The sequence below is a fragment of the Notechis scutatus genome, chromosome 4, assembly GCF_049901735.1.
Source record: "Notechis scutatus isolate UNSWTSFEM ecotype Mainland chromosome 4, rNotScu1.2, whole genome shotgun sequence".
Lineage (NCBI taxonomy): Eukaryota > Metazoa > Chordata > Lepidosauria > Squamata > Elapidae > Notechis > Notechis scutatus.
The window spans coordinates 37,325,495-37,352,092 of record NC_142012.1 but is presented as its reverse complement, the minus strand read 5'-3'; the positions used below and the strand labels follow the sequence as shown (position 1 = coordinate 37,352,092).

The window sequence follows — 26,598 nt, the reverse complement described above, 5'->3', positions numbered from 1 at the left end:
TTAAACCTACAATTTTTAATATTTTAAAGCAAGATTATATACTCACAATCTATAAACTTGCAATATGATAACTAATTCACAAACTGAGTTTTGAAATTTGCTGTATCACAAATAGTTTATTCCATTTGCAAGATTATTAACCATGATTTGCCATTTCCATTTCTATAATATTATGACTTTTTTCAAGTCAGATATTCACAAAATTAATTTTGTAACTATCAAAATGTAATTTAAAGTCTTTTACTTTTCTTAAGAGAACAGACAACTCCATTTCATTAGGAATATGAAAAAAATGGGGAAATTCAGATGAAAATGTCATTAGCTCTACCTAGTCAAAAGGATGAAGCAGAAATAAGGATTTTGAGAATGCAAAGTGAGCATTCTGTTTCCCCTTGAAAATGTTTATTAATACATAAATTAATTTATTAATTGGAAAATATTAAACACAAGAATAAGACTAATACGAAGAAAAATAGGGGGGAAAAGAGAAAAATGAAAAATGGAAGAAAAATAACTAAAGATGCAAAAAGAAAAATACCAGTAAAAGATAGAAAAGAAAGAAAAAAGATATAAAAAATAGCTTTCAATCTTGCTTTATCAATTATTAGGTACAATTTTAACTCGATCTCCCTATCTAAAGTTATATCATGACTCTTTTCTTTCTATAATCTATCCTATCTAATCAAAATCATACTCATTTTTTTACATATTGACTCTATAAGGGTTTTCAGTCATGAATAAACATTGTAATCAAACAAATCATTTCACTTTACCAATCATTCCTCTATCATAAGCATTGCCAAATCTTTCCATCTTTGTCCGTAACAATAATCTCATTTCAGTTAACATATATAAAAACAATTTTCTATAACTTAATTTCTAACTGCTTTATCCATTATCCCAAATGAAGATGTTCTGGCTTCAGTTAAATTATAATCATTAACATTCTCTGAATCATTATACGTATGTATTTGGACACAAAATTTTCTAGCTTTTTTCATGTCCACCAGATATGATAAAATGTGTCCTATTCACATTTACAACAGGAATTTGAACTGCCCTTTTAAAATATAGACTAATTCTGTCCTGATATATACTAATGATATATCATTTAAAAATTGTATTTAAGGTTGTAACATAGTGTGATTTCATGCCTTTCAACCATTTATTTTCCATTGCTCCACCTGCTTTACTATAGCCAAACTTTTTAACCACTTTATCATACATTCCTAATATGTTCTTTTTCTGTTTCACATTTCAAAAAACTGTATACATTTTAACAATCACACATTCATTATATGTACACAATTGTGTTTCAAATAAGTCTAATAATGTTCAATACTGTAAATTTTGTTACTGTTTTACATTTTTCAGATAACAATAAATAATAAACCCATTGATAATTATGTCCTCTGCCACCAATTGTTCTTTTGATTTTATTTTACATTTATTTATTCATTTATTAAACCCATTGATAGCTTAGCAAATTCACCCCAAGGTCAGATCATGCAATGCTCAGAGCAATTGAAATAAATAAATAATCAATCCAACAGTTACATCTTAGAATCTAGATGCTTCAGTTAGCATATTAAATGTTGAAATTCATGACAGAATAACTAGAAAAAGACTGAACAATTATAGTTTGTTTTGGAAAGGTTGCCAGGAGAAAGCCCCTTCTAAAGAGAACATGACAGTTCAGGTCAGGTTTACAAAGTTATATGAACAAAATCACAAGATTTCTGGAACACTGTCCTTCGGATAGACATCTCCAAAGTGGGTATGTTTGGCCATAATGCATAGTGCCCAGGAGCGGGATTCAAATTTTTTAACAACCGGTTCTGTGGGCGTGGCTTAATTGGTGGGTGTGGCTTGGTCATGTGACTGGGTGGACATGGCTTGGTGGTCATGTTATCACATTGAGGCATGCATCTCCTTGCCTGGCCTCTCACAACTGTGGGGATGCTCCAACAGTCGTAAGTGTGAAAAATGGTCATGTCACTTTTTTCAGTGCCATTGTAACTTTGAATGGTCACTCCACACAGCAAAGGAGGGAAAAAAAACTCCAGAGAAGTTCCTGACACAGGAAGTCTAGTCCTGCCAAGAATGTAATAAGGGTTAACGGAGAGGCAGTTTCTGTAAGCAACACCAGAATGTTGCCTTCCTGCCTTCCTTACAGGATTAGGCCAGTAATTTCTTCTAACAACCTGTTCTCTGAACTGCTTAGAATGTTAACAACTGGTTCTAGCGAATAGGTGCGAACTGGTAGAATCCCACCCCTGATAGTGCCATGTTTGGCAAAAATCAAACACAGTATATCAGCAAAAACATTTAATACCAACCATCAAGCATGGTGGTGAGGGGTAATAATTTGGGCTTGTTTTGCAACCACAGGACTTTTGCACTTTGCAGTCATTAAGTTGACCTTGAACTCCTCTATATATGAACTTCTCTATATTCTAGAGTCAAATGTGAGACCATCTGTCTGAAAGCTAATGGGTCATACAAGAAGGATCCTAAGACACAAGCAAATATACAACAGAATGGCTGAAAAAGAAAATGCTTACTTCACGTTTTTGCTGCTAAAAGTGGTTCTACAAACTATTGAATCATAAGGTGTGCTTAATTTTTCACATATGGCTTTTCCAATTTGGCTTTCTTTGTAAAATAAATAATGACATAGTGTAATATGTTATAAGTTGCTGTTCATCTGAGGTTGTATTTACCTACTTTTAAAAACTGCTAAGGACCACATGATTTTTTTTCCTGTCCTGTCCAGAGAACTTAATCTCCTTTATTCATTTAATTGGAAAAAAAATACATTTCAATTAATCAATTCAAAGGCAGCTGCTGAGACAGAATTGCTAATATAACCACCTAATTGTCATGCAACTACAAAGACATAAGAGCATCTATGCAATAGTTAGGTTTTTTTTAGAAATGAACAACTTGTGAATACTAAAAATAAAGCTTGTAAACCTGGAAATCAAGGTTTGATTTAAATTATTCCCAACTTTAATGATGCATTGTTCAACCTTTGCCATCTTTTATATTTTTCTTTTATTCAGGCTAAAATCTCTAGTTTATTTTGTATTATGAAATTCATATGGACAGATTGTAGTTAAAATTATTTTGCATATACACAAAAAATTGCTTGTAGCATTTTATTCTTAATCCTGATCATTCATCAGAAGTTATAGATGTAGGGAGTAATTAAAATCATAATTACAGATATTTATGCAAAAAGCAATAGCCCTTTAGTATAACATAATGATGTTAAAATAATTAAGACCAGGTGCTGATAAAACAGCTGTTTGATGATTTATTATTTCACAAAAGCTTCAACATTTCAAAAATGTCAAAGAAGAAATTAGCAAATAGAACAATCATCCATGGATCATCTAGTACATGCTAATTGGTTAAATTGCTTGGTTTATGGTCACTGATAAATTCTTAAGAATGTATGAGCAAAATCTAAATCAGATTTAGATCAGATCATAAGAGTGACTGTCACATAAAAGTTGTATCAAAAGAGAATGCATTTTTTTTCAGTTCATAAAATGTCCCTCAACTCCATCTTTCAAATATACATTATATTTGTGAAATAGTAATATTTGTTCAACATAGCACTATTGTTTTAACTTTGGCTAAGCCCTGACCAGCCTGTATTCAGGAAATGCTTTGCAAGACCACAGTATAATCATACGCTTAATTTAAATCTGCCATAGATAGTTGGATGTAGCTAAAAGTAGAACAGAAAAATAATATAAGTTAGTGAACATTATATTGGGTGAAATCATTTCTCATGTAATAAATTTGTATTGAAATTATTGCAGCATGACCAACAGGAAACTGCTTTTGAATCTAAATTCACAATGATTTAGATGGGTAGTAAGCAACATGCAAGATATTCCAGGCTACATGTGCTGCTTGCATGTTCACTTTGGCTTCAAATCAGTTCTAGCTTACAGGTTAATATTCAGAATATTTACCTTCATAGGAAAGCTCACTGTAGGACTTTGGATCAGTAACTATCTTTCCATTCAACTTCCTTTACAGGACACTTATTGTGTAGAAAATTAAGAGAGAATATGCCTTGGATATCACCCTGAAATCCTAGAGAAAATCTAACACATAAACAAATGGCTTATTGCTATTAGAACTCGAGTAGTCTCCAGTACTTCTTTTTCTCTGTACAAATCCAGTCTTTGTAATCTCTATTGCAGGCTTTATTATGATGCCATTAATATGGCTTTATGGGTACAAGAACCTTCTCAATTTTAACACTCTAGTATGTTGCATTAGCTGCCTTGGGTATGAGCAATTAGCTTCACTTTGGCTGAAGCCACAGTTCCTCAAAAGGCTTTTAGATCACTTTGATGCATTGTCTGAGATTGTTCTAAATGTACATAATTATGCTCCAGATTGTTCTCAGTTAATGACCACTCATTCAGTTACTATTAAAATTAGTTATGGCACTGAACAACTAGAACAAGTGGTCTTTGCAATTACGATACCGCAGCATCTTGCAGTCACATGATTTCCATTTGTGACTTTCAATGCTGGCTTCCTACTAGCAAATTCAATGGGGTAGCAGGCAAGAGATTGCGAACATAATCATGTGATGTTACACTTAATGACATTATGGAATTCAGTTAACAGTAGCAACTGAAACCCACGAAGTGGTATGGCCATAGGATGTTGTGCTTTATGAGCACATTGTTCAGTGGTGGAGATTTCAGTTCCAAGTAGCACTATTAACTGAGAAATATTTTAAAAACTAGTGTTTTTAACATTTTGTTGATTTTTAGTTCTATATTTTTATTTTATTTTTGTAAATTTCCCTGTATATTTACTATAAATTATTTCTTCTTTTTTAATAATACTTTGGATTTAATGATACTTTGGATTTGACAGTATGCTTAATAAGTGTCATCAATTGGTACAATATAGGGATTCTAATTCAGCACACATCACCTTACCAGTCTGGAAACTTTCTTAAAATAAAGTTTATTTATATTACTAGAGAATTGTTTTATCAGCTCAGTCTCATACAGCTCAGGATACATACCTTTTCTTTCTTTTTCTTGTATCATTCAAATGATGGCTTTGAATTTAGCATTACTTTTTGAAGTGTTCTGACAATTTCTATTGAATATATCTGCTTATTAACTACATTCACATACAAGAGATAAATAACATTATCTTTTTAACAATAATGATCAAAACAACATGAGAAAAGACATTCTATTGCAAGATGTAGCTTATTAATGCTTGACCAAAAAAAAATCTATTTGACAATGCAAACTTTGCATTGTTCAGATTTTTCTTATAGTGCATCAACTTCTTCCAAATAGAAGCTCCAAAACTGATTTCTTTAATTTATTATTCAGTTCCATTATAGAAAGTTATATACTGCACCATAGCATTTTACAGCACTATCTGGGCAGTTTACAATGTAAAAGCATTATTTGCATATTGCCACTCCTACCCCCTCAAATCTGGGTAATTTTAAAGACTTGCAAGGCTGAGTCAACCTTGATGCCCGTCAGGATTGAAGTTCAGGCTGTGTGCAGAATTCGCCTGCAATACTGCACTAACCACTGCGCCACCAGGGCTCATTATATATTTGTTGATTATATCAACAAATCCATGCCAAATGTAGATTCTGGTATCTTGTGAATATTGAAAGTAACATTTGGTCTCTGATATTTTGGTTGTTAACCTGGTAGAAATGTTAATATCAAGAATTGGTATCTTGGAGGTTAACAATTCACTGTGGCATAAAGCTTTTAGAGATATAACAAATCTGACCACACAAAAACACAGCTGTTCCTATTAAATTAGCAAGACTATGCTATAACAATGCATTTTATTATCTTCAATGTGTTTGCCTTTTCCATCATTAACATACTTCATATTTGTCCTTCAATCAGTGCAATTTTACACTTGTAATCTAAATGATGAAGTGTTATAAATATGAGTAATTTTCACCATCAAGCTAAGTTGATTTTAATAGTATTAGGTATATTAGCTTTTTGTATTTATCTTTTCAAAAAGAATTAATAATCACTAACTAAACATTAATTGGACAAAAGGCAAACCCCAAACTACTCACAGTTGTACAAGTACTTGTAAATAATAAATCTGTTATTTGTTAAAACTGGTTTAATTGTACATTTCAAGTCTGTGTATATATTTAACTCCCTTCCTCATATATACATGCACAAACTTGCAAGTAAGTATATGGAAGAGACTTGAATATAGATTTTTTTCTGCAGTACTAATGTAATCAGAGCCCAAACATAAGAGTATCTATATACACTATAATTGAGAAATTAATTATTTTTGTATTTTAAAATGCTACATGTAATTGCAGCGCTTAAACAAGTTAAAGGCCACTGCTAAAATTTCCATGAGATCTGGAAACTGAATTTGTATAAACTTATATTCAATTTAGTTCATAATTTTAAATGAATTTGTGTGAAGTTCTTCACAAAATATATTGGCATGAATGAAACACCTGTCCTTTAAGTGCTAAAGCAGGGATCCCCAACCCCTGTCCCACTACTGGTCCATGGCCTGTTTGAAACCAGTCCGCATAAGCGGCTGCCGGTACATACACATGTACAGCTTAACTTGCACAAGCACCGGCTCTCAGCTTGGCATAGGCCCTGTCCCACACACTGTCTACCAAAGCGTAAAGGTTGGGTACCGCTATGCTAAAGCATCATCCAGAAGGCTTAATAAGTCTGCTTCAAACTCTTTTCCTGTCAGTATGTGTAGCATAGCCCTAGCTCACATATAAACATGTTATGGCACGCTATGTATTATTGCACAATTATACTCTATATGTGATTTTTTCCCCCCCTACTAAATACATATTCATTGTAACTTAAGAATATGAAGAGATTTTGCTAACAGAGTATATTCCAAGAAAAGTTAAGACAAGTAGATACAGGGAAACATACAAGATGTAGCTTTCTTGTGGAATGTATATCACATTTGTGAAAGGAGCTAAAAATCCAATTAGCAGTATTGAATTTGCCTTAGTTGCACAAGTTTAGTTTCCTGTTTTCTAAAAAATAAATAATTCATGATAAAAACATGATACTAATAGAAGTCTTGATCCAGATACTGTTAAGTAATATTTCCAGTGGAAACAGAAAACGAAAACATTCAGTTCTTTAAAACTTGCATATCTGCACATCAGACTTGGGAGAAATGCAAATATCTGATACAGACTCTCTGCATACTTTGGAATCCTAAATGTTGAAGTCTATAACAATACAAGATAAATTTTGAAAAGTTCTCTGGGGAAGTGCTTCCTTTTATTTGTATATATTAACTCCGTGCTACAGATTTGCTATAATCTGTAATAATAAGTACAACTTGCCCCAAATAGTAATTAAGTGAAGCAAGATGCCATGGAATCCATTAGTGTAACTTGAATACGTGTATTTAAGCAGCATTCCTTGCTCTTCAAGCAAACATATTTACTGATAACATATTTTAGTCTAATTCAGCCTAATTTAAACCTGGGATGCAGTCACTAACCTGAAATAATAAAAGTTCAAAGGAGAGATCAAGAAGAAGAAAAAAATCAAAGGATCTTAATTGATTTTAGTATTTACTTCAAGATAAGAGAGTATGTGGAAACCTGGCAGATTTTTGATAGGAAGCATTTCCATTTCCATAGGAATGTTTGAGAATCTGTACTGTACTGTTCAATCACTATCTTTGCAAAATAAGCCTGTACTCTGTGACACACTTGCTCTTGTGGCCTCTAGGCCACAAGATCCACCTCAGCAATTATATAACTGTAGACTGTAGATTTGGACCATTTTTTCCTTAAGCTGTTTAGGTTGAAATACATATAGGTTTTCCTCAAAACATTCTGACAAGGACATCATGAGGCACATCTGTCATCCTTTATACTTAACAATATAAAGGAAAATGGGATCTTACAGTTTTCTACTACATATTTTAAAAATATGTTTTATTTTTCTCAAGGCACAATATTTCAGAGATTCTACTGGTTGTGGGCTTTTGTGAGCTCTGGACAACGAAGTTTCAATGCTATCCTTTTGAATAATTCTTTCATTTCCCTGCCACTTAATTTGATTTCAAGTTAAGATCGATACCCCCTCAACAAAACTAAATGTAATACTACTCAGGTATTTCAGGATGAAATCTTTTGTCTGATAAATTAGTGTCCCTGATCTCTCCTTCTTCTTCTTCAGACCCTGAGGAATGACTGTGCTCAGAGGGGTTGATATAATCCCCCTCATCATAATCTCCCCAATCAGATTGGGTAGAAGGGCCTCTAAACTCTTGATGTCTGGGATACCCCCCCCCCCCGTTGAGGGGGAATGCCTTGGGAGTAGGCCGGAAATAAAGCCCTCCCCCAAAAGAAGAAGCAGCTGCTGAAACCCTTCTCCTAGGCCTTGCCTAATAGCCAGAGACCATGTCTCTAATATCATTAGGCCTGCTGCCAGAGGGAGGGTTATCTGGGCGCAGGCCTGCAGCAGTAGGGGTAAAGGTTGCCTCAGGCCTAGGCCTGTGGCCACCCTGAATAATCTGCCTTTGAAGGAGACTCCAAGGAGCCTGTCTAAAGTTGGGCCCAGTTCTGCCTTGGGGACAGAATTATTCCTCTACTTTTTCAGAGGACCAAGTTTGGAGATGACTGGAGGTGCCAGGTTCAACCTTCCCCCTCCCTGGAAACAACCTCTGGGCAAACTTGTAATTTCCCTGAATGGGAAGCCTGTTGTAATCGCCCTCTCATCTGCTCCAGGGTCTTGGCAAACTGTCTTCCAAAGCAGCGTGCCTTCACTTCTCAGCCCCGAGTTCAGCCTTAGAGGTTTTCTTGGGTGCAAGCGCCTTGCCCTGATCTTTGCTGCAGCCTCTCTGTGCGCGGTATGAGCTCGTTGTCTCCTTCTCTATTTCTTTGGGGCCTGAGGGCCATGGTCTTCTAGGCCCAAGAGTTCTGCCTGAGCCCTGTCTCCTTCTATGCTGGAAATAGGAACGGCACAAGAAGTGCTAGGAGCAACCCTTGTGGTATGTGCCACCTATTATCTGGGCCAGGTGATCTGGAACAGCCCACAGATTACTCCAGGAATGGTGTTCCTGAAATTAAATTAAAGATGGCCGACCTCCACATGCGTTATGGCCAAATGTTCTTAAAATGGCCACTCGCACGTGCGCTGGTCCCAGGAGAATAGTCCACTTAGTTTTGATTGCTCTTTAGGCTTCTGCAAGCCCTGAGCAAAGAAATAAGGCTAAAATGGCTGTGTCAGGCAAACACAGCTGGGAGGCGTCGAAAGAAACCATTCTGAGTCGCTACGGTCCCTGCTTTCCTTCCTTCTTCCTTCCTAGCTACTTTGCAAGGTAAAATACTCTGACTGCTTCCAAAGACACTAGCTCAAAGACAAAGGAGCTGAGTCAAAGCTAGGGAGCCAGTTTAGGGCTAGCTTTTTATATAGAGGCAGACTCAGCTCTATGACATCACAGGGAGGAGTCAAACCCATCCTGGACTCTCGGAGCAGCATGGATGAGAACAGACTATGTCCAAATAATCTTACTGAAGAAATGTCAGATCTAAAGCTAATTTAATCTGACAAGTATGGTATTAAATTTAGAATGGTATTGAATTTAGAATACAAGACTAAAGTAAGGAAAGTCACTTGGAATTTTCCAATGTAAAGTTGGTCCATATGGTTGTCTACAAACATTTATTACCTCAAAATTGTGGGTTTTTTTCATTTTTAATAAAGTTTAAATATACGATGCTACTGTGCTATGAAGCATTCACTTTGTGGAATGCTATGCTATTCCACAAAGTGAATGCTTCATAGCACAGTTGTTGTTTTTTTAAATTGAGTTGTATGTAAGAATTTCAAAAGTGAAAATATGTTCCTAAAGTTTGGTTCTTTAATAAAGTCTATTATCACTAATCTTCCAAGGAGAGCAAGTCCACATCTGTTCTACATAACAATGGTTCACAGCTTGTTCTAATTCTTTCTCAAAATCAGCTATTTTTTTTGTCTTTTAATCTCAGTTTGGTGATCTTTGTTGTTTCAGTACTTTAGTGTTTATTAGCCTCATCTCATTCTGGGTTTTGGATTTTCTGGCTCCTTTACTATAACAATAAACTGCCAATTTTTATTTTTCCTTTTGTATCACATCTTGAGTCAATTTATTTATTTTTGTATTGTTTCTCAACTTATCTGTGACCTACTTCTCTCTCTCTCTCTCTCTCTCTCTCTCTCTCTGTGTGTGTGTGTGTGTGTGTGTGTGTGTTTAACTCCTGGTGATCACTTGAACTACTGCCTGCAGTGTGCTTAGCAGGATTTCAGAAATAGTTTACTGTTATCTCCTTCCTAGGACTGAGTATATGTGTTTGGCCCAAGATCATCACTGTCTGGACAGAACCCGGACTTAAATTTTATTTCACTTCATCACTGGACTAAACTGGTTCTAATTATAACATGTAATATACGGTTCATCTCTTAAAAACTTTTGTCATGTTTTCTTATAATAGGGAATGTTTGTACATATGCTTTTAGAATCTGGTTTTGGAAGCTCATTTACCAATTTATTTATCCTTCTGGATTTCAAGCCATTCTGTGATGCATTGATATTGTTTTCTCACAGAGTGCTGAATTCCTTCTATCTATCCAGTGGTAATTTTCTGCTTATTGGTATTAAATCTAAAATAATTGGCACCATAATTTCTTTTTCCATATTTTGAAAAAAAGAAATTGGTAGAAGAAGAATTAAACTGGACTTTCTTAAGACTAGTTAGTGTATCAGAAGATATCAGACTCATTTGAGCATGTCATTTACTACTATTGCCTAAATCAACGTTGAATGTCCTCTTCCTTTGCTTGATAAGCAGCCAACAGCAAATTTCTACAATAGTGTCAGCTTTATTCCTTTTTCTTTTTAATTTTAAGCAGATGTTTTCAACAAGCTTTCATATTTGGGGGTATACATTTGTTCACAAGCCTATTGCTATTATACATACAGAGCAATTTTGCCTCCTTCTTTATAAGGTATATGTATATATTTTGAACAGACCACATCTTTTCACTAGTGTTATCTAATCTTGATTCTGATCCCATAAGATTTCTTTCAACCAAGCAATATTTGATTTCCCAGCTTAGCATCTACTTCTATCTGCTTATTATGGCAGCGGTGTATAGAGAGCCGCAGTGGCGCAGTGGTTAGTGTGCAGTACTGCAGGCCACTTCTGCTGACTATTGGCTGCCTGCAATTTTGCAGTCAAATCCCACCAGGCTCAAGGTTGACTCAGCCTTCCATCCTTCCGAGGTGGGTAAAATGAGGAGCCAGATTGTTGGGGGCAATATGCTGACTCTGTAAAACCGCTTAGAGAGGGTTGTAAGGCACTATAAAGCAGTATATAACTACTATTGCTATAGACACCCAAGACTAGAAAGTTTGCTGTTTACAAATCTATATAGTCAGCAATTCTGTATTGGATGTTAAGTACCGCTTTCTGACTAGTGCCTCCCACCATTATGGTATACAGCCTTTTTTTTAATGTCCAGCATTCTGCACTGAATCATTGCATTATTTGAAACCTTCCAATAATGTTTGTATGACTATTGACAAATAGAGTTTTTCTTATCTTCTGAAGGGCAGCCCACCCCATCTCCTCTTCTACTGCTGGACAGTTGTCAGTGTCCTTTTCTATTGATGCTCTTATTTTCCTTGCCTTCACAGAAACAGATCTCAGACTATGTGCTTAGCAATCACATATTATCTGCCAGAAAACACATGACCAGAGAGCCTTTCCCAAACTCAGTGGATATATTCCACAATTACCAGGCCATTTGAAAAACTCATTAATTCTTAATTCTGTCCAACAATTAACACTATTTTCCCATTGTCCTACTTCCTCCCCACCACAAGATTGTTCTATTAAACACATAAATGATATTCAGGAGCTCCTATGGCCTCTAATAGTTCAACAGATAATCACAGATCTCCTGGTATGTCATGGCTTATCTTAACACGTTGATTGACATGATCAGTTATATTAACATTTGAATACAGACATAATTTTGGGAGATAATCTTGAAAGCTTTGATTGTACATTTCTACAACAGAAAAGTTTCAGTTGGGGTCATTAAGCCACTAGACTTTCTTTCTTGTAATCTTCTGCAAATAAATTGGCTTATTCTAGATTTCTATAAAATTTAAGATTTTGCTTCATATTTGAGGAAAGATGCATATATGTGTAAGTATTTTTCTGCATAATAGTGAAGTAGAGTAAGGTAAGAAAGTTATGCAATAGAGACAAATAGGAAAGGTAAAACAAAAATCAACTCTTACACTTCATCATCGAGGAAAAGCTAAAATAGCTGTAGGTAGTTTTAGGGAAAATCTTGTTTAACCATATACATATATACACATACACCAAGACATGATTATGCAAAATGTTTGTTTATATTCCATGATTTCTACTACGTAATTGTAAAGCAATTCAAGTAGTTAGATGACCAAATGCTGCCTCCCTGTCTTCTTTTACTAGCTAAATCAACCTATCTGATATCTGGACCCATACATTTTATTGCTTTAGAAATTTTATTATGATTCATTCATTTCATTTGTGAATTTAGGCATTAGATGTGTCATTAATATAGGAAAATAAATATATCGCTTGCCTTACTAATTTGCTTTTTCTTTTATTAAAAAAGAGGTTTTTCCTGAAGTTCTTTTCTTAAAACAAGCAGCTTTGTAGGCAAGCTGGAAATCCACTGCTTACACTTCTTTGCATTTAAGAAAAATCTCAGGAACAATAGCAGCAGAGTGACAAAATGAACTTACAAGTCAGCCAAGACTGGAACAAGAATCTGTAGAAGACTTTCAATAGCTTTTACCAACGGCACTCCCATAATCAAATGCAGTTACACCTATTCAATAAACTTGTAAAATACAATTTCCATTCTTAAAATGTAAAATAGTAAATCTAGAATTTTTACAGGGGTGAGGGAAGAGAAATAGACACAAATGTATGCACCACCATTCTTAAACCTGGTACCTTCCAAATGTAGGTAGTCCTTAATTAATGACTTGTAAATTATGGTCCTAGTTAGGACCATAATTTTGGTTCCTAAGCAATGCAGTTGTTGTAACCAAGTCTGATCCCCTTTAAGTACTTTTTGTCAACAAACAATAAGGTTGGTCAGGTGTGCTATCTGTTGTAACATCTGGAGTATATAAATCTAAAACAACATGTACATATTCCAAGAACATATAGTTCATATAAGTTAATGGTATAGTTTCAAATTTGTATATATATACTTCATATTTTCTGTATATTTCTTCTTATATAATCCTCTTAAAACACTGTACAAATGAGAAATAACTATTATGTCATTAAAACATGTACTTACCTGTAAACAATTTTGTGACAGTTTTATTTTGCTTTCGAGCAGAACAGAGAAGCAGCAACCATGGGGGGAAAAATTCATAGTGAGTAGCTAGAAGCTCAGCTATAGTTCCAGATAAGCATGTAGATATCTGGTCACCTTCAGCAATATTGCACCCCTCATCTACTGAATCCACCAAGAGAAAGTAACTTTGTTGGGGGCTCTTAGCTCCCAGAAGTGGAAGCAAAATGCACCTGAAACAAAAAAAAGGAAGAAATATAAAAATCATGTGCGCACACATAATACTAGGGTTAAGCAATGGCTTAAAAAGAACATGAATAAATATGTGAAAACCATCTATTTTTTTAAAAAAATCAAATAATCTGCAATTTTTCCAGGCTTTTATAGCTGCTTCAAAAGCTATTCTTTCCCAGCTATGTCTGCATTTTTACACCTTTTCTCCTTCAATATAAGGTATTCAGAGAAACTGCAACAGAGTTTCTAAATCAATCAAACAGATTGAAAAAAAAACCTATTTTAAACTTTGAAAGGAGTTCAATATTCACACATAGCACACAAAGAACCTCTTTGGAATTACATTATATAAATACATTCTGTCACATTATTAGAAATTATGTGACAGTGGAGCTTGCATGTATGTAGACAAAAATTATCCTTGCTAAACACATTAAAATATTTTCTTGATATTGTTGAGAACTCTTAATCTTTTTTATTTTGTTTATTATGTAAGTGTGATAGGTTGGCACTAGAATTCTTCATAACTCGAATTTAGACTTCTGTAAACTGTATTCCTAATATAGTCAGAGACCAGGAGATTGAGAAAACAACATTGAAATCTTGAAGATAATCAAGTGCAGTTTGCTTGTGCCTAATAACTTACAATTATGAGAACTAGATTATAGTCTTTCAAAAAATAAAAGTTCCAGCATCCTTTCTAACAAGATATAATAATAATAGCAACAGTGATCCTAGATTGATTTTGACCAGCTTCAAATGCCCTACCACATGAACTATGACCATTCCTAGGCAGGAATAATTGGCTTCTAGTAATTATCTACATTAGATCGTCTTCAAAGTCAGTGCAGTACATTACAGAAAATGCAATCAGTGCACAATGTGGCAAATGCACATTAGTAATCTGCAGAATTAATAATACCTGTTGTAAATAACTTTATGCTCTGAAAATACCTTCATTCAAGGGGAAAAGAAAGCCATAAGCAGTATGAAAACACAACAAACTATCAAATTTCAGTAGCAGGGATGGTACACTTTTTCACAGTATTTATTTAAAACATTTATATACCACATCTTATGTCAAAATCTGGCTAATATGAACCCATGACTAGAAGCCCAGTAAAAAACAGGATTAAGAATGAGTTAAAATGTACAGGTTAAAAGTAAAAAGTAGAATACTACAAAAGTTAACCAGGTGGATGGAATGCCTTCTAAATAATGTTAAACCACATCAGGACCCACTAAAAGGCTATTTTCTGCTTCACATTATTGGAAACATGGGGAAACATTTTTTGTGTTTATGTGTGACTTTGAATCAGTTTTAACTCCTGGCAACTTCCTGGACCAGTTCCTACAGTTTTCTTGGCAAGGTTTTTCAGAAGTGGTTCTTCCTAGGGCTATGAGTCTGCAACTGGCCCAATATAACCGTTGGCTTTGTGCCCAAGCTGTAACTAGAACTCACTGTCTCCTGGCTTCTAGTTTGATACCTTAACCATTGCACCAAACTGGCTCTGAAGAAATTACTAGATCACAACCCACTATGGCAGATTAGAGGAGAAAAACATACTATTTAATGAGTTTCCAAATAATATTTAAATACTTTTTTCATTATCCTTCAGTCTGGAAAGATAATGTTCTTCTATGACTATATGTCAATATCTGATAAGCACCAATGTTCACTGTATTCTATATGATTTGATTCCTGAACTGCTTTCTGACATTGGATTGTTCTGTTTATGTATAATTGCCTGCTGTTGCTTTATGAACATTATTTGAAATTGTACTGTTGTATCATACTATCTAATCTCACTTCTTGAACATAGAAAGGAATCGGGACTGAAAGTACACTACAGATTCTTTTAAGTGAAATTAGTTAAATTTGCCAATCTTAGCAAAGAGCCAAGGAAAAATCAGTTGAACATAAGCCAGAAGGCAAGCTGTTTCAAGCCTCTCCAATGATAAATTGATTAGGAAATTACCACCTTTAGCAAACTCAACTATGGTTGAATATAATTAACCAGACAAAGCTAAGAGGTTCCACTGCTGTCGTGCTCAGGATAATTTTGCTCAGATATGAACATTGGTATCACCATTTTGTTTCTGCAATTTATCAGCGAAAAAGATGACCAGCCTATATAAGTGACTCTTTTAATAGCACAATGTTGCATATAATTAACTAATTTTGATGTTTTAAGCATTCATCAACATTAGATCTGATTGAAATACTAACAATTGTGATCTCTCTCTCCTCAGTTCCACACAGAAAGTTACTATGTTTGCTTAAGTGATTAAAAAAAAGCAACATATATATTATGCAGGATAGAAAAAGTATTGATGCTTATAAATTTTGATAGTTTAGAAATTCTTGAGAATAGTATGGATAGATAGGTAAACAAACAAATTAATCATAGCACAAATTATCATGTTTTGAACACATTATGTCATGGCTCCCTTAAGAACAATGAGGAAAAAAAGAAAAGGAAAAACAGGCAACAAGGAAGATGAACTTGATTCTAGAGACAATGGGAACACACTGAGCGACATGAAGGGTTAGGATGAGAACGTTCTGGAGAAGATAAGTCTATCTGATTGCTAAACGTTGACAACAACTTAGTGTTACATAATCAAAAATCAAGATTGTAGTTGCCATCAGTTCCCCCAAACCAGAGATCCTAAAATAAAAGATGTGTTTCAGCATATTTAGAAAGTAATTTTTGTAGTTTCTAACTGCAGAACAACTATTCTTCCTATAAATTCATATGAAGTTAGTTTCAAATCAAAATGAACTAAACATAGTTATCAAATTACAACCACAATTAAGCCCAACATTTCTGTGGTAAAGTGAGACATTTGTTGAGTTTTGTCCCATTTTACGACCTTTCTTGCCACAGTTGTTCAGTGAATCCCTGCATTTGATAAGTTAGTAACACGGTTGTTAAGTGAATCTGGTTTCCCCATTGACTTTACTTATCAAAGGTTGCAAAATCACATGACCCTGGGACACAGCAACGTTCATAAGTATAAACCAGTTGCCAAGCATCTGAATTTTGATCACATGATCATAAGGATGCTATAAAGTTTGCAACTGTGAAAAATAGTCGTAAGTCAGTGCTGTTGAATCTTTGAATGGTCACTAAATGAACTGTTGTAAGTCCAGAACTACCTGTACTTCTTACACCATTTTTCCAAGATAGATGTTTATTACTTTCACCATAACTGAAACATTTTAAAACATTGAGATTGAAAAAAAATTAAATGTGACGAATTTTGGTGTGCTTGTCACGAATGCGTAAGAATCCAAGCAATCCTTTCCAAGACACGTCTTGCCAGAAGTTGCTATTTCTAGAGAGGAGTTCTTTACCCACAAACACCACTCACTGTATATCACTAGATACTTTTTTGGTTTTAACGATTTGTTTGAATCATGTTACAATGAAACATACACATAAAGCAGAATAAAAGTGTCTAGAAAAAAAAAGGGAGAGGAGAATCCCTTCGAAATGCTGTTACTGCAGCTTTTTAATCCTCAAGATTTTTTTTTCCAGGAATAAACCATGTAATCATGGCTTAACCTATTAGATGTTGTTTGTGTCCCAAAAACAGCTTTCATCCAAAACTAATGCTGCCAGTTTCTGATTTTGATTTTCAAGAAAGCTGTAGAATGTTATGTTCAATGTGTAACATTGAAGAATACAAATAAAATAATTGCATTACAGCATAGCTGTGAAATAACAGCACCATGCAACTCCTGGAAAGTGTCCTTTTCCCCCCCTCAAATGCTTCGTAACCATCAACTGGCTTCATCTATTGCACTTTTAAAAATTACTTTTACAAATTAATTGGAAAAAACATAAATTAAAAAAATACTTATAAAAATGTTATATGTCTTTGTTTACTGTATTCCATCTGTGATTTAAACTTGTCAGATGCATTTTTAAAAAAAAGCTGAACATGATTAGAAAGTTTTTAGCTGTAGTTGTTGCAACTTTACGTTCCCTTAATTGTTGGAAAATAATCTGAACATTTGGGAAAAAGATATTCCAAAGGGGAAGAGGTGCATTATTCAATAGTTACATTAGTAGGGGATAAATAACTAAGCTTTTCCTACTTCATTTTCTGTTTCCTATTAATTTTAAATTTTCCTTTCAACTGACTAAAATTAGAGGAAAACCTATGAATATTAGCTTCCAAACTGTACTACATTTCCCCCGTATTCTGGGAAAGGGAGATACTGGTGGAACTTGACAGATCAATATTAACACAGTACAGTGTCTATTTCTGGGAAAGGCTACAAATTTGTTCAGTAGACAAATTTTCTTTTTCTGTCTTTAAAGAACTAAATTTTCTCTCATTTGCTTCAGTCTCACTGACCCAGGGACCAGAATATGTTGTCTTTAGCTTACTCTCTCCCTTTGTATATGTCATTTACTATTTTACAATGCCAATTTTACAAATGTAGAATTTTCAAAAGTCACAGATTAATGTGTCACAGATTAAAAACAAAATAGGAAAGTTACAATCAAGCATACATGTAACAGATGAATAAATTTGCTTTAAGCACGTTCCTAAACTATCACAAGAAAGGAACATATCCAAAACTTTATTCTCCACTCACAAAAGATTTCAAAGTAGGGGAGAAAAAGAAACAAAAATTATTGTTGATTTTATACATATCTAAAAGGTGACTTCCTAATGACTAGAAAGGACTTTGTTCTTGTGCTAGCTTGTGTGGAAGTCATACACAGATTTGTTCATCAAAAACAACAGCTTCACTTGGTCTGCAAAGGAAATGAGCAACCAGGTTAGCTGTTCCACATGGAAATGGCACAATACTTCCAAAACTAAAAATTCATGATGCATGCCTCCACATTCTGGGTCCTCTTCATTTACGGACCATCTTTCAAGAGCTACTTCGGATTTGCAATACTTCAAACTTGAATGATCATGGAGACCTCTTTTATTTAATTTAACAGGCAAAATCTATTTTTATCTACAGTATATTCCACAGAATTATGCACAACTGTTCTGACAACAGAAAATGTCCTTCTGAAAGATAAAAATAACCTACTTGTTGAATTGGGGATGCAGAGCCTAGAAGAAGGAGGTATTTCTTAGAGTAACTTCTTACAGATTGCACAAGAGTCTGCTCAGTATTGAGTTTTTTTTCTTCTGAATACTCATAGCTGATATAGTCAAGGTAATAAGATCACATGTAAAACTATTTCACCTTATAATTCCTTCTGAAAACTAATATAGTCACAACAGTTAATAAATTCAGTGTATTAGTATTAGTAAATGTATTAGTCTAGCAGCGATATATCCTTATATACGTTTGCTTTAGCCATAGGCTATTTTAAATATACCTGTTTTATCCCTTTACAAATCATTTAAGATGTTAAACATAAGTCATCTGTAGTCCTGTAATTTATACTAAAACAGTCAGTAACAATAGAGAAATACAAGTTTATTATGACATGCTTTAAAAATGGAACATTATAGTAGATACAACATCTTTCCATTTATGGTAACATGCAATTCAAAATTTCTAATTTGACCTCTTCCAGTCAAAAGTACTTCTCTGTATCATAATACATGCTAAAGCAAGCCAACTTCTTTGTCTATACCATTTTGATTTATATCCATACCAGTATTTAGTACTACCATGTAAGGCAATTAAGACACTTCTCTCTTAATGGATACATAGAATGGGAGGAGAGATTTAGCAGAGAAATCCATTAATTCAAATTTCTCACACACATCGGTCTGAAACAAAAACTTAATAGAAACTATAGTTTGCAGCAATCATAAACTATACAGTGTTTTTCCACAGGTGAAATATTTGTAATTACAAAATTTCTATATTCACACCCCTAACTCAACCCCTGATAACGTTATGATTGCATCACTTCTACTCTTTCAACTTAGTCTAAAATGCATTAGGTGGAAAGATTTTGATCAGCCTAAGTTCTCATTTAGTAAATTTGTGGAAGAAACTGTCTTAATCATTAATCAAAAGGAACTTGGCTTCATACTAAATCAGAATATTTGTGCGCAGAAGGTGCTAGTTCAGTTGATGATACCCTAGAGCTGAAGGCTATTGGCTCTTACCCAGAATATTAGACAGAATATTATTTAGTTATTATTTCTTATCTTAGCTATATCATCCTCTTTTACACCATTTTAATTCAACATTTCTTTTACTCTGATATTCTGTCCAGATTATCTAATGTTAATATTGTCTAATTGTAACAATTAACAGAAATAAACTATTTTTGTCAATGTTGTAAAATAGTCCATTCTACTATGGTTACAATTATGCCTATGGGCATTCTTTAAATTAACACCTAAATACTTTCTTTTGCCTTTGAATGACAAGTGATCAGGACAGAAAGATAATTATATTGTTCTTCATTCTATGACACCTAGCTCTGAATATTTAGGTTTTAAGGCCATTTGAATGTGCAGAAATAGAAAATGAAATCCTTTTATCTCTTTTTGTATTGTACACCTATTTTTATCTCCCTAGCTTTTCACGATTTAACATTGTGCACTGTTTATGTCCACATACATGGATGTGGAATAGAAAAAAAAGTACTATATCCAAATTTGTATATAATATTGAATTAGAACCCCGGTTTCCTAAATTGCTTTGTAAAATAATCATACACACCATTTATTTTCCCTCACTTTTCTATTTGCAAAATAGAAAAAGAAAGCTTAGACTTATATTACATAAATCCAAACAAAATAAAATTTTAGAAACCTGAATTATGACTTATTTAGATACAATAGGCTATTAAATCTAATATGAAAATTTAACAAAGAAGTTTAGGTTTGTTTACAGCAGTGGTTCCCAACCTTTTTTTTGCCCCGCACCCCTAAAGAAATTTCACTCGAACCTTGCACCCCCTGAAATTTAGACTTTAGGAATTACTGAACGCGTTAAATATATGGTAGGATTGAATCTTTTCAGCTATGTATGTGACGGCCACTAAATAACGATACTTAACTCTAAAATGAAAACAAAGTTAATCCATTGCATAATAAATAAAAATGCCAACATATAGCCAATATCCAATAATAAATAAAAATGCCAACATATAGCCAATATCCTATTATTTACCTGGACTTTTCTCGCACCCCCTGGAATATCGTCTCGCACCCCCAGGAGGTGCGAGCAGCCCAGGTTGGGAACCCCTGGTTTACATCATCATATGAAGAAATAAGCCAACTCTAGGCATTAAACTGGTTCATTAAGACCATCTTCTGATTTAATAGTGTCTGCAAATATAATCTTAATTTTTTACTGATAGTTTACAGTGACTTTCTCGCTATTGTTTACAATAACTTCTAATGCTAAACTTTAAAATTTGTTATTTTCTACAGATTATTCAAATTACATACAGGCACGATTTAGCTTTTAACTTTTGCCCCTAAACTAGTTATTCACTCTTCCTCTAATAATTTAATTATTAATAAAAAAAATTAAGAAAGCACTGCAAATAATCAAATGCAGCATAAATAACAATAATGCTGATAATTAAATTCTACTACAATTTCAGGCTCTTAAATAAAACACATTTGTAAGAGTTTTGAAAAAATGAGTTTAAAATAGCAAAATCATGATGTTACAGTGTAATAATTTCTGATGTTCCACAATTATAACTGATCAGTGATATAGGGCTGCAATTGCTAGATATTGATAGTCAGAATCCATTCTCAACTAAAGCAATCAATCACAATTTTGGGAGATACAATGCTTAAGGTCTTAATTTAGTAAACAAGCAAAATTCAACTCTAATTATACATGGATATGGGTCAGTCCGGTTAATTCCTAGGTAACTGGTACATTTAAAGTAAAGTTTTAAAGTTTAAAGTTAACTTTTAATTTTTTCTATATCAACTTAATCTAGTCGATTGCATGCTATTTCTTCACATGTGTTAGAACAGGCATCAAAATGTCTCCTGGATGCAAATAGTAATAAAACTGCTTTAGAATTATAGGTATTATAATGTATGTAATGTACAATTCTATACAATTCTTATTTATTTTTGTCAAATTACGTTTCATGCTAGCATAAAATAAAAGCAGAGAACACAAAGTAGAATGGCTTATTCCTAATTCTCCAAGTTATTCTTCATGCCAAACATTGTTGAAAGAATGACATGCTGAAAAATTGGGTTAACTAAAAAGATGAAGGAAGATTGCCCTGGACACCTTTCAAGAAAATGATGAGGAGGAGTGGTTTGCTTATCCAGTCTTTTCAAAAGCCAAACTGAATTGATGATCTGAAACCAAAACGTGCAATAAACTAAGATTAGACTATACCTCTTTTCCCACAAAGCTGAAGCCAAGGAGTGGCTTTAATGTTTTTGTTTTTGCAATTGCACCTTGAAAGTACACTGTAACTTTTCTTTAATGTCTCTGCCTTATATACAACCATATCTAGAATTCTCCTGAAAATGAAATCACTTTATAACATGCAGAGAACATAAATTTACATAAGTTTCTCTGCTTCTCTTCATTCCCTTAACCAGCTCCAGGTAACAGCCAGAGGGAAAAAAGATTTGCTATTTTATTTTCCAATGTACCTCCATAAATTAAAAATAAAAAGAATTAAAAACAAAAATAAGACAATCCAAGTATGTCAAAACATGAAATATTGTAGAAAGCAAATAGCTGTTTTCTGCTTAGAGCATTTTGCTTACAATTACTCAAGAGACCTTTTAACCCAGAAATCCACATCTGTTGACTCAGTGTTAATTCAAAAAATGTCTTCCCACACTTTGGCAATCCCAGAGCAACACACAGAATCCAGAAGTTTACAGCTGTTCCTTTACTGGCCAATTATTATATGAAGCTCAAGTTAGATGTAACTTTTTGTTAATACTGTTTGACTTACAGTTAACCTCTGTTGCATTTGCAGAGAGAAGCAAGCAAGCGAACAAACAAAAAGACAAGAAGGTAAAAGGAATGTTATCTCATATGGATTTCTGTTTATTACCACTACTAAGTTTAGGTTTCATTGGGAATGTAAAGATTTGCAAAGGAGCAACTAAGAATCAAAGGATTCAAAATCTTTCCCTGCACACTTTAAAGCAAGGGTCCCCCAACCCACTCCACAGACAGCAGGCCAGAAACCAGGCCACGCAAACAAACGAAGACCCATTCGCAGTATGCAGGCAGCATGCAAAACCATGCCTTCTCCAGTTTGTGGAAAAAACTCTCTCCACGGAACTGGTCCCTGGGGCCCAAAAGGTTGGGAGCCACTGCATTAAGTCTTCACTGACATAGCTATACCGATTCAAAACTGCAATGGTGCAATAACATTAGAATGATATTGCAACTGCAGACTATCAAAACTTAAATTATGCTGCTGTAAGGTATTTTATTGCAATTTTCAACTAATCTAGTTGGTGTAAAACTAATAACTAAGTAGTATTTAAATGTTACTAATGTAGAGAAAAAGTGAGTGGTTTGTGTGAAATCACAAGTAGACCTGTGGAAGTTACTTGCTAGTCTTCAAAAAGCTTCTATTTTCAAAAAGTACACTTTTGCATTAAGATTTTTTCCAGAACTTTGCCCAAACCCTGAAGCCAGAAGGTAACATAGTCATGTTGAGTTTACAAGCTTTAATAATATTGTGTGACTATATGTATGTATGATTGGTTTGTGCAAAGACGTTGAAACTGTAAAAACAGCACACAAAAAGCCTTTGCCTTAAAAAAAATCTGAACCCAAAATATCTTATCAACTTGAGGCATATTATCTTATATCAAATACTATTTTGCAATAGTTGTTATAGAAGCTATAGAAGTGAACCATCTCTCTCTCTCTCTCTCTCTCTCTCTCTCTCTCTCACACACACACACACACACACAGAAAGCTCCACTGAATTTATATTGTACAATACATATTAGAAATAAATACGGTAGCAAAGAAAAAAAACTGCACTTAGCATACTAATGTATTGATTACCTCTTTATGTTAACCAACCTTTTAAATTCATGCTTACTTTAAAAATTAAAGTCATCTTGGGCAATCATAATTTTATCTGTACATTTACTTACCTATAGTTTCTGTATATTTAATGTAACTTGCCTCCAAGTGCTTATATAAGATTGCAGCCAAAATATATTAGTCTTTGTCAAAGGTATGTATTGTCTTACATGTGTAATATACTCCATCACCAAGTTAGCACTACAAATGTATACTTCATTCTGAGCCCTCTAGTTAAAATGGACTCCTCCAAGGATACAGGTTTTAGGTAAATTATAGACAAACTCAACCTTATTCAATAGTAATTAGAACATTTCCCCTCCACATTTATTTTTCAGTCTGCAATTAAAGGCATTTTAAGCAAGGGGACTCAAACTGTGCATCACAAGAAAATACATAGATAAGAACGGCCTCTTGGGGCGGCATAAGAGCAATATGGTAGAGTTTCTGTTGCAGTGTTTGCACAATATTTCCTGTAAAATCCCTAATCTATTTCAAAGCATTACCCAAGGCAATATTGGGTGCACAAAACACCCATTTTTGTGAATCTCTTCTTCCAAAGCAATTTTGAAATATCTTCTTCCAAAGCTGAGTAACTGTTCCAGACAGTGGAGCAGTATGTTTCTTCTACATTTTGCATGAAAAAGCTCCCAATGCAAAAATCTGGGAAAACTTCTTTGATTCTGGCCAAATTGACTTCAATGATGATGAGGAATGGTTTCAAGAAGCTCTAAAGCCTGAAACTGAAAGCACAAAGTTGTTGAAGAAGCATCTCCACAACTGAGAGCCCAGCTGCTTTGTGCCGAACAGGTGTGCTGCTTGAGTTCAATCTGATAGTTTGTAGGGAGGTTCCACACAATTTCATTATCTTAAGATATCAAAGCATCATAAAGTTTCACAGCCCATTTTAAGGTTTGCACAAAGCATCATAAGGTGTCATAGCCCATAAGGTTTGCACTTTATCACTGAAAAAGGAAATGAAGAAAACAGCCATATATTTTGTATACTTTGCTTATACTGCTACATATACAAAATGTTTTGGACCTATGCATCACCTGAAAATGATTATAACATAAAACAATTTGTGCATTGAATGTTTTGCACAACTACAAATCCAACTATGTGTCTTATTTATTTAATCCCTATGGGTGACATTTAGAAGCTCTTTCAAGAATTGTCCCATTACCGATCAGAAAAGCATTAAGAATAAACCTGTAGACAAAAGCAATTACGGAGATGTAATAAAAAGGAAAAATGGAATGGTAGTAATGTTTCATATGCTGCTGTCATGCAGTTTGCGTTATTCTGCATTATTCTGTTATAAATGAGAAAGTATTTATGAACTAATCAGAATGCTGAAATGTTATAATATAACCTTTAGATGTTTTTTCATATCATACAAGACTTCCTATATTGCTTGTATGCCCTAAATATGCTCTGGAAAAGATTCAAGGGCCGCTCCTTTTATTGAGGAGTGCAGGCCAATTCTATGCATTTCTTTTTTCATAAAAAAATTCCTTTGAATTCAGTCACTTTCTCTGAAATGTAGTCTCTTCACAGAACCAAATCAATGTTGCAGGCAATCGGGCAAACTCAGATGTAATTAACATTCTGCCTAAAAAAATGGCGCTTTTTAAGAAAGTGACTTTGGTATCAGACTAGCTTTACAAGAAATGATGGTCAAAAAACTCTGGCTAGCCATATGATTTATATGTAAAACAGTAAGGTTTCCCTCAACTGTCTTAGGCCACAGGTTAACAAGGAAAGAAAAACTGGAGGGAGAAGAAAAAGGAATAATTGCCAAAAGAGAGGCTGATATGAGCTTTCTCTTATTCAAGAGCAGAGAATAAGAACAAAGAGCTCAAGACTTTGTTCTTAGCCCTGTGGATTGAAAGGAACCAGTCAAATCAATAGTAACTGGCCTGGAAGGGATCATTTTTGTTTCTCTTCTCCATTCTGTTCCTAAAAGTCTTCCTAAGATTATACCTGGAAAACTCCTCAGTGGACACCCTGGAATTGGCTAAAATAATTTTCATTATTTTAATCTCCCTTTTCCTTCACTCTGAAGGTTTTAACTTTTTTTTTTTTAAAAAAAAACATGGTTTAAGATGGAATTGAAGGAAGCTCTTTTTCTGTAGAAGGCAAACTAAGAGATTTAGTTGGCACTTGACAGCAAAAACTGGGCCATCTTCCTGCCAGTGGAGATGAAGTTATCACATTTCGGACAGCTCCATCAGAAAATGAAAAGCTGCAGTATGACTGTAATACTTTTTCAACTTATTGATATTGTTGTGTAAATGTACACAAACTTCAATCTTATGATTACATTCTGCTAATCTGCTAAAACTACTACAGCTTGCTAATACAAGCTAAGAAACAAATGGCCACAGAAAATTGTGAGCTACTGGCTAGGTTGACATATTCAGTTAAGTCCACTGTGGACTTGTAATCTCCTAGGCTGATAGCTGTACTCTAAAAAAGTAATAGAAAAGCTCAAATTTCACTACATTTACACTTAGTGTACAATTAAATATTGTTAATATTAGTTATCAGTCAGTCATCTACTTAATGATTTTTAATAAGATACAAAAAGATTATTTCTAGAAGTTTTGCTCACTTTTAAAGACTACATCACTTTCAATGTATGCAGGCTGAGACTTAAGCCTTCCAGTTCAATATTTAAAGAATATTAAGAAATCACCACCGTAATATCAAACTCCTCTATAATATGATTAGGTTGATAGCAACATATTGTGCACACCCAGAAAATTGTAGTTTAGTCAAGAAACTTCTCTTCAGAAAACCACATAATGTATGAACTGCTCTGGTATAGACATGTCTTTAAAATACATGACTTGCTATTTATAGAATTTCTTTTCAAGCTACAACCTAAACCATGCCAATGAATCTTATAATGCAACAACGACAAATACGTAGAATCATCTTAGG

General features: G+C 34.0%; 1 protein-coding gene across 2 annotated transcripts in view; it reads right to left on the bottom strand.

Annotated features, from left to right (window-relative positions):
- Positions 1–26,598, bottom strand: part of ANKRD50 (ankyrin repeat domain 50) — a 43,682-nt gene that overhangs the window by 9,886 nt on the left and 7,198 nt on the right. For both annotated transcript variants that reach the window (XM_026667025.2, XM_026667026.2), the window contains exon 3: positions 13,419–13,648. In XM_026667025.2, the coding sequence (XP_026522810.2) occupies positions 13,419–13,648 (230 nt within the window). The remainder of the gene's footprint in view (positions 1–13,418; positions 13,649–26,598) is intronic.